The 12,707-nt window shown below is 39.9% G+C and overlaps 1 protein-coding gene across 1 annotated transcript in view; it reads left to right on the top strand.

Annotated features, from left to right (window-relative positions):
- MCC (mutated in colorectal cancers) overlaps positions 1 to 12,707 on the top strand; it is a 164,293-nt gene that overhangs the window by 135,199 nt on the left and 16,387 nt on the right. The window contains exons 12-13 of the mRNA XM_010563463.1: positions 2,224 to 2,407; positions 9,509 to 9,743. Coding sequence (XP_010561765.1) covers positions 2,224 to 2,407; positions 9,509 to 9,743 — 419 coding nt within the window. The remainder of the gene's footprint in view (positions 1 to 2,223; positions 2,408 to 9,508; positions 9,744 to 12,707) is intronic.

The following is a 12,707-nucleotide window of genomic DNA, read 5'->3' as shown; positions in this document are numbered from 1 at the left end:
GACCCCCTAGAAACTGAGTGTAGTCTTATGAAAAACTGGGATTAAGACAATACAAAGGTAGGGTTGAGTAGTTACCAAAAAAAAAAAAAATTTGCTCTAGTTTTTCACCCCATATTTTACCTTTGCTCTGAAATTTTAAAACATTGCATCTTGTTTTACTGTGTTGTTGGGGTTATTAGCCTATATGTTCTCGGTTTTTCATATTTTGTGCATAGTTAATGTTGTTGCTAGGTGTTGTTTTTAAATATGCTGCTCACTAAGTAATGAATGAGCCGCTATGATAGGTACAGTTCAGAAGTGTTTGGAGCTTGACGTTGCTGCGGGCTCCACTTTTCTGATAGAAAGAGGTGTTTACACAATGAATGTTAACCTATGTTTTATAGTCCCATCCCTTTTACTGACAGGAGAAGGTAGCCGTAGTAATCTTCAAGTAGAAAGAGGGGAAGCCTTCAGAGGGAGAAGAATCGCTCTTCGTGCTGTGCCAAGACGTAGTAACGGCCTGGCTGAGACAGTATTATAGTGCTAGCTTCTCAGGAATCACTGAAACGTAAATGGAAAGCTTTTAGAGACAGAGTGACCATCTGGCTTTAGAGCCACAGGACTGACATGGTCAGCTGCTTGTTTCAGATGACTAGGTGCACTCAGCCCACAGTTGCTGTGCTGCTAACCATGACCCTTAGTTTGTATCTCTCCCAGTGCTAGAAGCAGGCCCTTGTCTACCTGTCTTGGCCTGTGCAGTGTGTGCCATATGCTAAACATTAGAGTGGATGCCTGAGATTTTTATCCACCTTTCTTCCAGACTCTGGTCATTCCTTTCCACAATGTGCTAGTGAGCTTTCCCTGCTGGCAGAGATCAGTGGCCAGAAGAAGTGAATTAATTTAGTCTTGGATTTTGTGTTCACATAGGTGGCAGAAAAAGAGCTTAGAAGGGAGAAATACTTTGGGTTTGAGTAGGGTTTCATCTCATGTGCATTTTATGAAAGAGAGTGTAGTTTAGTTTTTATATAGGTGTCTGTCTACAGCTTTTAATTAGGGTATTACCAGTTACAGCCCTGTGGTAGAAATAGTGCCAATTTCCCGTTACATAACACAGCTTGGAGGAAGTTGTGTTTGGTTTATGTACCTTTACTTCACTGTGAAATTTGATTAAAACACCTAGATAACATAGCAGATTTTTGGTCTGAAGATCAGTCAAGTTTTATATCAGCGTCTGTGAGTGGAAAATTCATGGGAGTTGCTTCTGCATCACTTAGAGCTGAGCATATCCAGCTGCTCGTAACAGAACATTGTCCCTTCCTTTTTTCTGCATTAATGTTATTTCTAGTGCATGCACTTCACTCAGCCAGTGTGAAGAGTGGGTAATTGGTCTTTGACTCAAATAAGGATGAAATTAAAATCTGACATAGAGCAAACTGGGTTTTTTTAATACTCTCTAACATCTTTGCATTGTGTGTGGTAAAATATGAATATATTGTCACTTTGTTGAGACTTTCAGTGTAGCCACTAATGTGTCTTACTTTAATGACTTGACTCCATCTGGAGTTAGGACTATAAGAATAGTGACAGTGGTGGTTTCTGTCCTGCGTCTGCTGAAGGGATGGCTTACCAACTGTATAGATGCTGCATAACCACTAGAAATTATAGCAAATTAATAAACACCAGTGGTAGTTTTCTTTTGTTTTAGTATGCATGACTATAAACTCTGAAAGGCTGTATCTAAGCAGTAAGGGAATTCTTCCAGCTGGAAAGGTAACCTGTAAGAAGGTGTTCTGCAAACCATTAGGCTTGAGATAAAGGTGCTTGTGAGAAAAAGCGCTGGAAATGACTGCACTGTGAAACAGCACTGGACTGATTGGACTAAGAGTTGTAATTTAGGCTGAGGCTTTTCCAGTGTATTATTAATTTGAACATCCTAACCTAATCTTAATGCACAATGTACACCCTTACAAACAGACAAGCTAGTGAAGATAAAACATCACTTAAGACATGTACCTGGAGCAACAAGTACCTGGAGCTTGTAGCTGGAAGGGAGATGCATTGAGGCCAGCAGCCCAGTTACCACTGATGCTCACACAGAAATGAAGTTACTTTTACATCACAGATTGGTAATTTATTATCATCGTTTTGGTATAAACTGAGAGCGCATAGAAGCATCTCTACTCTTGCCTTAATTTCTATCACCCTCCTCAAAGCTCTGAAACAGATTGTTTGCTTGAAAACTAGGAGACCAGACAGGTGATGAAAACATCACCCAGATGCTTAAGAGAGCTCATGACTGCAGGAAGACAGCTGAGAATGCAGCAAAAGCCTTGCTGATGAAACTAGATGGGAGCTGCGGGGGAGCCTATGCAATCACAGGCTGTAGCGTGCAGCCATGGGAAAGCCTGTCATCCAACAGCCACACAAGGTAACTGCAACTATTCTGCTCCTCTAATCCCCAAGGGTTTGATTTTAGACCAGAAGTTACGTTGTATTATGTTTGCTGACCTACCTCCCTCACCTCAGTCCACTGGCTTCTTCGCTTTGATTTGTAAGTCACCATGCCTCAGTGGTCTAATTGTCTTTAGGCTTTGAGCAACTCCAGCTAAGAAGGGTTTTGTATAAATTTGTTGCAAATGGGTGACTCTGAACTTTGATCTTCCTCATAAAGGGCAAAACCATTATGTTTGTTTTACTTCAATGACTTTCTTGCTGTTTTATTGGAACTCAGATCACGTACTTCTTACTCATATCTATTGTATGCAGACAGCACAGACGTACAGAGAAACAGAGATCAGAAGTATGCTTCCATCAGCATTTTGGAGTCCTCAAGAATTGTTTTTCTAAATGTTGCAAATCCAGCCATTTTATTTTAAACCATTTCCTCTCCCTTCTCATTCTGCTTTGCTCCCCTCCAAATTCTTCCCTCCCATGCTATTCTTTTGCACATGGAGTGACAAATGAACATCATGACAGACAGAGTGGCTTCTTCCAGGAAAGGCTGGATATTGCAGTTTTTCTGAAGACCTATAAAATAATGAAACTTAAATGAGCTATTATTGCAGAAGTGTTCCAGTTCAAATACATCTGCTAGCAGCTTCATTTTGAGTTGTTGCCTGCCTGCAGTGTAATTGTACTGTGTGCAGTGAATATGTGTGCTTGTGTGTGGATACAAATTTGGCAAGCATCCTGGATAAATATAGATTAACATTTTTCTTTTTAAAAGTTATTTTGGTTTCTCAGATTCACTCTAAAACTTCATTTTAATTCAGTCTTTGAGCCAGTTCTTTATTCAAATGCTGTCATTTTTTGACACTTTTAGAAGTTTATTTTAGTACTATATCATTTCCTCTTCTTGCTGATGCCTCCTCCAAAAATCTTGTTTCCTGCCATGTGACTAGCATGGAATAGCTAAAAAGTGAGCAAAAAGGTAACCTGAGGGAACAGGGTCCAAATGTGAGGTAATTTTAACATTTTTATTCAAAGAATTTTTATGGTGCACTTTCAGTCCAAGAAGGCTGTATCTTTATATAGAAATTAATGTGGTAGCATCTGCGCTTGTTAACACATTGATCGCTCATTGTACCAAAAGTATTTACTGACCTTGGAAAGAAGTTATACAAAGCTGTTTCAAATACTTGACTTGCCTCAGTCTGCATGCACTTATGCCACATCTGCACCTGCATGTGAGTATGTTGTAAGTGGCCACATGTAGCAACACCACTACCTAGGCTGAGCTTGTTTTTCCACTCTGTTATTTGGAAGGGTCGTTTTCAGTTGTTCATAACTAACTCAGTGTTTTCCTTCCTTCTGAGATACCTGGTATGTGTTCAGGGCATAATTATTTTTTTCTTGAAAACAATTTAAATCGTTTCCAGTTTTGACAAGGGAAATTGGCAGGGGAGGTGGGGGGTGGTGATAGTGGTTCTGTTTTAGTGTTTGTTCTCCTAGCCTTTCACTGAAAGTGTTTGGTAGGAATATAGTCTCTACAGTCCTTGCTTTGTTGAACATCATATTTGGTTATTTGAGGGGGAGGTTAAAGGAGTAAGACGTGCGTGTTTGGGGAGGAGAATCATCCCTCATGCTCATTGTTTACTGTGAACTTTTGGTGGTCAGCTGGCAATGTGTGTGCACGTAATGTGTTGGCTGAGTAGATAAAGTTTCAGCAGAGTATGATTAAAATGGCATAGGTTTTCAAATTTCATCAGTATAAACTGTCATGAAATGTAAATGCTTGTGTGTGCAAGAGAGGTGTTTTAGCTTGAGTCATTGTCATTGTAGGGTAATTTTTTCTGGCATGAAGCAAGATATTGTACTGAATAAGGTAACTATTATAATCTGCTTTGATATATGTGCAACATTAGAGCGAAAAGCTTCTCTCACTCACCTGAAGGACACACAGCAAGTAAGGAACGTGTCATAGGGGCATCCTGATCAGATCATCACTTACACATTGTCATCACTCCCCCCCCCGCAATGTAATTTGTCTCTGTCTAAACATACATATCAGTGAAAATATTTCTGAAACTTTACCCTCTCCATGAAGTACAAATCTTCTCTTCTTTCCTTCTGTTGTGTCCAAGTGGTATGTGGTAGAGGTGTTTTCAGATTTCTCCTTCCTGTGGACCCTGTCTCAAAATAGAGGCATCCCCTCTTCAGCTTACAGACACATGACACTGTGCCAGCCTGTAGATGGAAAATCTGTGTTGGTTCAAAGGGCACACACTTTTCTATATTTATATCAGTAAATGTTCTATTTCAGGTTTAAAAAATTGAAGATTTTGTCTTTAACTCTCCTTTCCCTATCATTTTTGATCTTTTTTGTTTCTCTCCAGGATACTACTGCTTTTTGGAGTTATCCTGCCTGTGTTGCTAGCTTTCTCAACCCATTAACGCGTGCTCCCTTGTGACTTGGCTCCCTGCTGCTCTAGACGGAGGTCCCATTGCCACAGACCTCCAGCCTTCTATTATTCTTTGATGTTGATGGTTTCCATTTTATTTTCTTTTCCATTACAATAGCAATCCAAGCAGAGATAGGATAGCAGACTGCAGATTTCTAGCTGTTCTGCAGGCTTAATGTTTTTTATTTGTCTTGAAGAACTTGGCAGTCTATAAAACTGGGGAGTAGAACAAGCCCACATCACTAGTGAGTGCTGTGTGAACCACCATTTGGGGACCACTGCACTGAAATTAAAACATTTTTACATTACGTGGTTCAAGCATACTCTGAATCTGCAAGACTCATCTTTTGCCATAACTGCTCTAGTGTTGCAGGCTTTTAGTTGCAGATGCATATTGCTACCTTTTCCCTTTGAAACCAACTGAGTAAAGAGGTAGTGGGATGATGAAAACTCTCCTTTGCTGAGACTTGTGACAAATGAGTAATTCGCCCTGCTGTTTGAAATCCTGTAGAATAGGGACTTATAATGGAATTGTTGACCCATCTTTAGCTTTGGCATTTCAAATGAGATTCTGAATGTCAAATCACTGAACACATTACTGAGAATAAATGCTTGGTGAGCCACTAGTGACAAGTGGTTAAAGACTCTGAAAGGGAGCAACTGAAATGAAAAGAAATGAAATGCAATGAAAGAGCATTGCAGAGCTTGTTACTGGTGAAGTGAATAAAAATAATAGCAACTCATTTGGCTGGCAGCAACACAATAATGTTGCCAATTCATTTTTTGAAACTAGAAATAGGTCTGCAGTGTAGTTAGAAGTCATAATTATTTTAATGGACAGAAGCTAACTATAGAACATAAATTGCCAGCAAGGTTTGACTGATTGTACCTGGAAAAGAAGGAAACAAAAGAGAAGTACTCCAGTTGTAACACTGACTGAAAATGGTGGATTTTGTTCCTTACAGTGGTAGTAAGCCCAATCTTATATCTGGATTAATGGGGGGGAAGATCTGGTCTCTTACATGCAAAGGAAATTCTTTTCAGTATTACGCAGTGTCACGAAATAGCTGAACTCAGCCAAATGTAGAACTATATCTCTCATCAGAATCACCTCAGATTTCAGATAAGTTGCTGACAGACAGTTATCTTGGCTGAAGCGTGATAATAAGTTATTTAGAAATATCCCAACAGGTATCTTAATGTTATCTGTGTAACGCTTCATTGCTGGACTGAACTAGTCTCAGAAGGAAGCAGGGTAGTTTCACCAAAGGTTCTAATTTTAGCCAAATATATTGTTGTTTATCTTTTGGCTGGTTGGAGTATTTTTTAGTTTCACAGGAAGTTTCTGTCTTTCAGCATTGTGCTGTTTCAGATCTCAAGCCACAACCTTCACCTAGAAGAGGTTGGCCCATGTATACTGTGTATCAAATGCATTTTTTAAAGTGTAAGGTAGCGTGCAGACATTCAAGCAAGTTTCGTGAATTCAGTTCTGACAGTGTTGTTTTAGTTCTATCAACTTTTGTATTATCTGCAGCTTGCAGAATTGCAGATTTATTTATTGACTTGGTTTTTAACAGATGAACTGAAGCTTATACAGGGTTTTATGGACAGAATTTTGTAGTGTAGAGAAGTTACACAGAGGCACTGTTGGAAGCCTCATTTATATCCATCTACTGCATTTTATACACACACATGTACATGCAAACACACATATGCATGCAGCAAATAAAACTGCACGTTATACTATACCAACCTGCATATTTTCCACAGGGTGTATATGAAAATTAATTTACATCATCCAGGCATGATGTCATTGTAAAAGACTTGAGGGATGAAGAGGATGGGAAGAACATTTCTCTTTGCTTGTTCTGAGTACAACAGCAGTGAGAATGAGTAGATTGATGTCGTATTCCCTCCAGGTGTGATGGAATTGTGATCCTTTCTCTATCCTTACTTACATGCTTGAGAAATGAGAAACTGCACATCTTTTGCAACAGTTTCATGTGGTTTCTTGGAAGAATGCATTATGTTACATATGCATTCTGTCAGTCTGTTTTCCTTTGTCCTGATTGCTGTTAGAAGGGAGAGCAGTATCTGAAATTCAGGATCATATGCTCACCAGCTGTGGGCCCTTAAATAGAGCAGCAATGGGCTCACATTATGGCTGTGGGGAGCTGTATGGTGGGGCTTTTGGGGGAACACACCCTAGCAGATCTGTGCTGTGAGAGTTCAGAAACACTGCAGCGTTGCTTCTGTCCCTCATCATGCAGCCTCATTTTTACAACAGTGCAGAGTGGGCTTTGTACCCTGGCTTTCTGCAACCCATACTCCTTCCAGTCTTCTGGGTGGTGGCTTGCTGCTAAATGTGGGCGGAGAGGGAATATTCTTGTCCCTTTGTGTGCTGGCTGAGACAGGTTCCTTGCTAAGCTCCCCTTGCTTTCTTAAAAAAAAAAAAAAAAAAAAAAAAGAAGAAGAGGAGCAGCTTGCTAGCAATTCACCAGAGGAGCCAACTCAGCTGCAGACAGGCAGGCGGGCAGCCAGGACTGAAGTAAAAGCAGCCTGAGTATCACTGGCAACAACCCAGACTGCCTTCCTTAGTTTGGACTGCTCTCCCCTAAAATATACGTGCATAGCCATGGATCTTTAAGGGCAAGTATCTGTGAATATCCAGTGAGTATGAGATCCAACACAAAATAACAATAGACTTTCAGCATTTTTGCTCAGGTTTCATTCCCAGCAGGAGCGCTAGGTTTTCTTTCTTTTGCAAGCAAAAACTGAGATGAGCCATTTGTGTCCCAAGACTTGAAGCCTGTGTAGGCTTTAAAAGCTGTCCGTCCTTCAACAACAGCTGTTTTACATTTAATCCAGAAAAGCTGTGCAATTGCTGTCTTTGGGTGCTGAGGAAACTTGCAACATGAATTCAGTACAGAATTAAGTATTTCTCACATTGTCTATCCCCATAATTTTTATATCAATCTGTGCTTCAGAAAGGTATCTTTAGACTCTGTATAACCAAGTTTTATTAAGTGTTTTGAGATTCTCTAATGAAGAACTAAGTATGAACAAAAATTTGTTTCAATCTGAGTTTCTGTGTAGTGTAGGTACTGGGTGTTTTTAGCTTCCCTGCAGATGGAAATGGATGAAAACAAAAGCAAAGACCAGTTTACACTTGCGGTAAATATGGCACCTATTATCCCTAAGAAAAGGAAGGAATAATGGGAAATTGACAGAGAACTGTAGTAGAGAACTGTAATGTGATACTTCATGAGAGGGAAGGATTTTGAGAAATCTTTGTAGATCTGCCAATTCTCCATCTCCTCCAAGTCTGTGCTTGGAATTTGTGGGAACATTTGCAATTATTTGAGGCACTTAAAAATCTATGTAGCTTTAGCTGAGGTAGAACCAAAAGAAAAGAGCAAAATCAAGCCTATCTTGGTAGGCTTCCCCATTTTCACATGCATAATATATTTTAGGACATCATCCTGACTCTTACAGTATGTAGCGGGTGGGGCTTTTTTTCTTCCTACAAAAATGTTGAACAGCAGTGCAATTTGATACAGAAAGTGATTTATTCCCCTGCTGATAACTGAGATCATCTAGCATTCCAGACAAGCGCAGTTAATGGATGACTTATCCCTCACCCGACAGCTGATTACAGGACCTCAGGAGACAGCAGGCAGCTTTGAGTGAGGTTACAGAAACAACATGGCATTTTATTTTCCTTTTAGTGTTATTGCAACTATATTCAGCCCTGGAATGCTGCGTCTGTATCAGTCTTGGCCCCCTGCAGTACTGGCATGCATGTAGGTGGCTAGGCAGCACTGAGCCACCCTTGCTCTAAGACATTAGTTCTCCCTTTCTGCAATCTCTGTGTAAACATTTGTGGGGCAGACTGTTGGGCAGTCATTTGCTTGATGCCTGTAGATAGGAGAAGTTTCACCAAGTCTGATGATGACTTTTTATTAAAAATCCTGCTAACTTATGGGTTGGTTTTAAGCCCCTCCAGCCCTGAAGGAATGTCAGTATACTGAGGAATACACCTTAACATGAATTGAAAGATGCTGCCTCCTGGCATCTGGCAGTGGAGTTTTGCTCAGGTTTTTTCCTACAAGTATCCATTAAAAATATCCGAGATGATAACTGGTATTGCCATCAGCAGAAATAAATGAGGTCTGGGCTGATTCTTTTTTCTTAGCAGGTGCTTCTTCCCAGACAACATGAAGAATCAATGTCTGAGCAGCAGAGAGAAGCTTGCCCTGCTAGGGTATTGCTAAGAAATCTTGAGTAGCTTTAAAAAAAAAATAATAAAATAAAAAATACTTGTTTCAGAAGACACCATTCCAGAAAAAGTAGTTCAGTTACATGTCACTGAGTATCTGGCTTTGCAGAGAAGTTGTCACATGATCCAATTTTCTCATGCAGCTTAGAGAATTAATTTCTTCTCTGAATTTATCACAGCCTTTTGCATCTTCTGAACATTGCAACATCCAGTCCATGCTACGTGTGTCCTTTCTGTGAACTTTTAAGTAAGACTCAGATGTGTTGATGAAGTATAGGGAGAGTGTTTGATGTAAAAATAGAGATTTTATTCCAAATGTTTTTTTAATACGGTTCTTTTCTCTTTCCAGTACTACCAGCTCAACTGCAAGCAGCTGTGATACGGAATTTACAAAGGAGGATGAGCAACGGCTGAAGGATTACATCCAGCAGTTGAAAAATGACAGGGCAGCAGTGAAACTGACAATGCTGGAGCTGGAAAGCATCCACATTGATCCCCTTAGTTATGACGTTAAACCTCGTGGAGACAGCCAGAGGCTAGACCTGGAAAATGCAGTCTTGATGCAGGAACTTATGGCAATGAAGGTATTTTTTTAATATCCAACAAGCTAACTGCACTGCTGACAATGCCCCTGTGCTACAAAAACATGCTCAGTCACACACACAGCAGGATTTGATAGTGATCACTAGGTAATAAAGAGTAACTTTGTTGAAACAAATAATCAGGGATAAAAATCCAGTAGTCAGAAAGTGACAGAAGGCAGTGCATTAACAGTGACGAGCTATGTGTGTTTTGAATTAGGCAAGGACTTCATCCGTGGCTCTAAACTTGGAATGCTCTCCTTGACAAACCAGATGCTCTCTCTGAGAGATATGGCAGCTGAGTTGCTTGAGGGTGACCAAAAGCATGATACAGCACTTCCCAAGAGACAGTTCATTACTTTCCTTACAAGCTTGCAGATGTGCATCTTGAATATTTGTGAACTGAAGCAGAACAAATTCACCTCCTTTTAATAGTGCCGTGGGAGGAGGAATGGTCTGTCAGAAGCTATCATCCCTAATGCTCTCCAGCAGTCGGTCACAAGTCCAGAGCTGTTCTAGGCACTGTGTTGCAATCTGTAGCTCAGTTCAGAGCCCAAGCAAAGACTGCAGTATACAATGACATGCAGTAACAGAGGTTTTCAGAGAAAACTCTGGTCCCTCAGGCCTGGTTTACCCATCCAGTTCTAAAGATGTGATCTAGAAAAACTGTCCTTTATTGGCCAGGTATAGAGCTTATATCATTTTAAATCTGGCTTCTGTATTGACTTTGAGGTGAACTAAAACATAGGAACATACTAAAGGCAATACAGGCACATGTCTGCATTTAGAAATTGTCTGGTTTTGGTTCAGTTTGTGTAAGTTTAATTTCTGCATGTTAGCAAGTCCTGTTTTAGTCAACTAATGGCAGATATGTCAAATGATGGTGTCATATGGGACAGCAAATCCTAATACTTTTGTAAGCTTCTCAAGCTATAGATTTTTGTTCAGATGTGCTACTGCTGGCTAACTGGTAGGTTAGTAATTATAATTATGTTCTTAGTGGTGCTGCCTTTCCGTAATGACAAATACAGTTTTGCAATAATGCACTCAATATTTGCAGTTCAGAAAAAAAGATTGCCTGCTACCAGTCAGAAGATTTTAAGTTATGTTAGTTGTTTGAATATATTGTGGCTAACGGCAATATACTCCCCATAATTAAAGCATGCAAGATGTACTGGAAGACATTTGTAGATAATTAGGTGTATATTTCAGATATCACACTTCCTTCTCCTCTTTTGCATCCAGATTTTCCCTGAAATCTCTTGTACACCATTCTTACCTCTATCTTTAAATTGATTGGTAAAGCCAAACTGCAGAGCTATCCCTTGTGATTAGTGCCTTTGCATTCCCTGAACTGGCAGGAACATCAACAGTTGCATGTCCTAATTTCTGGCACAGTTTTGAGTGCTGGTAGTACTTTTGTTCACTAAATGATTGTCTAACTTGTTTTTGATGTATGGTGTCCACTCATAACTTTTGGCTGGACCTAGCATGTTGAATTTTCACTGCAGGAATTGTCCCTAGAAGAAGAAATCTTTCTTCTTAGTTGGTTTGTGTGCAGTGTATTCTGGAATAGACACACATTTTACATCAGTCCTTTCTGGTGCAGAGAAACTGGCAGTGCTGTTACTGTTTATAATTTGTTGTACTTTGCTGGAATTCACAACTGCAGGAAATCCCTAAGTTTCTGAAAGGGGATATGGTGAATACTCAAGTTTGTCAAAGCTTGGAATGGATTTGTTGGAAGTGCTCTCCTGCTACAGAAATTGAAAATTCCTGCCTGTCTTCTATGTGTAAAGCATTACAAAAGGCACAGTGACACTCTGCATGCTTTGCTCCCAAGAGAATATGCTACCTTATTAGCATCCATGGTTGTTGCTCAGGTCTGCGTTACACCTTGCTCTTACATTCAGCAAGCTATAACATAGCTGAACTTATAGGTGGGACTCATGGATGTCTTGGCTTTCTGAGTTTATTGTTTGTATCTATTATTTGGAACATGTACCTCATACAGAACAGCATATGCATCTGCCTTCTGAGACAACTGGAGAATTTAAATTTCCTTATGGTATTTTATTTAACTTGAAGCAGGTGGACTCATCTGTGCTGCAGAGGACCTCATCATGTAGCAGCTCTTAATTTGTTCCCTCCCTTCCACATTCTTAGCAAGTATGATACAGGTTAATTGAGCTGCTCAAGGATTTCCTGCATTGCTGGGTCTTACAACCTGCTGCTGTCTTCCTGAAACTTGTATCTGTGTTGGAATCTCTGCTGCATCGTTCGGCACCTTTCATTTATGACTCCCAGTAAAAACTCATCACCACATCAGTCATATTACTTCTTGCATTTATGCATTATGCTGATAATGTTCTGAAAATGCCTTTACACCAGTAGTTCTTCATTACTGATGAAAATGATCCATAAAAAGATGGTTTGGGGATGGTCTATCTGTTGCCCTGTTTTGTTTTTTAACTGATCCAGGGTGTAAGATGTAGTGGTCCACCAGTACTTCTGTAAAATCCAATTCTTTGCTTCAAGCAATAATTAACCATGTTTCCAAATATATTCTCATCTGTGGTTTGTCATCATTCAGTGGTCTTGCTTTGAGGTCAGTTGTTGTCATGCCCCAGTTAGCAAGGAGATTACTTCTGATGGGTGTAAATAATTCTTGGTTTACAGCCTTTTTGCATTTCAAAGGACTTAATCTAGATAAGAAGTCTCAGCTTTCTACACTGATAATTTTTCCTCTTTTGTGTACAGGTGGTGATAATGTTGCTCATAATGTGCTTTGAGACTACAGTCTCTTTGCAGAAGATGTTAAGAATCCTGTTGTCCACCTTTGTTATAGCATTTCATGCTCTTACAGATGTATATAGTAATATACAGTTAACTAGCATTTATCTGCTTTGATACTTGTTTTACTTCTGAAGGCTGGTATATTCCACCTTGTGTCCTGTGGTCCTTCTG

This window comes from Haliaeetus leucocephalus, unplaced genomic scaffold (assembly GCF_000737465.1).
Source record: "Haliaeetus leucocephalus isolate CR32 unplaced genomic scaffold, Haliaeetus_leucocephalus-4.0 Scaffold167, whole genome shotgun sequence".
In the NCBI taxonomy this organism is placed as follows: domain Eukaryota; kingdom Metazoa; phylum Chordata; class Aves; order Accipitriformes; family Accipitridae; genus Haliaeetus; species Haliaeetus leucocephalus.
This window is presented reverse-complemented; position numbering and strand designations above follow the sequence as displayed.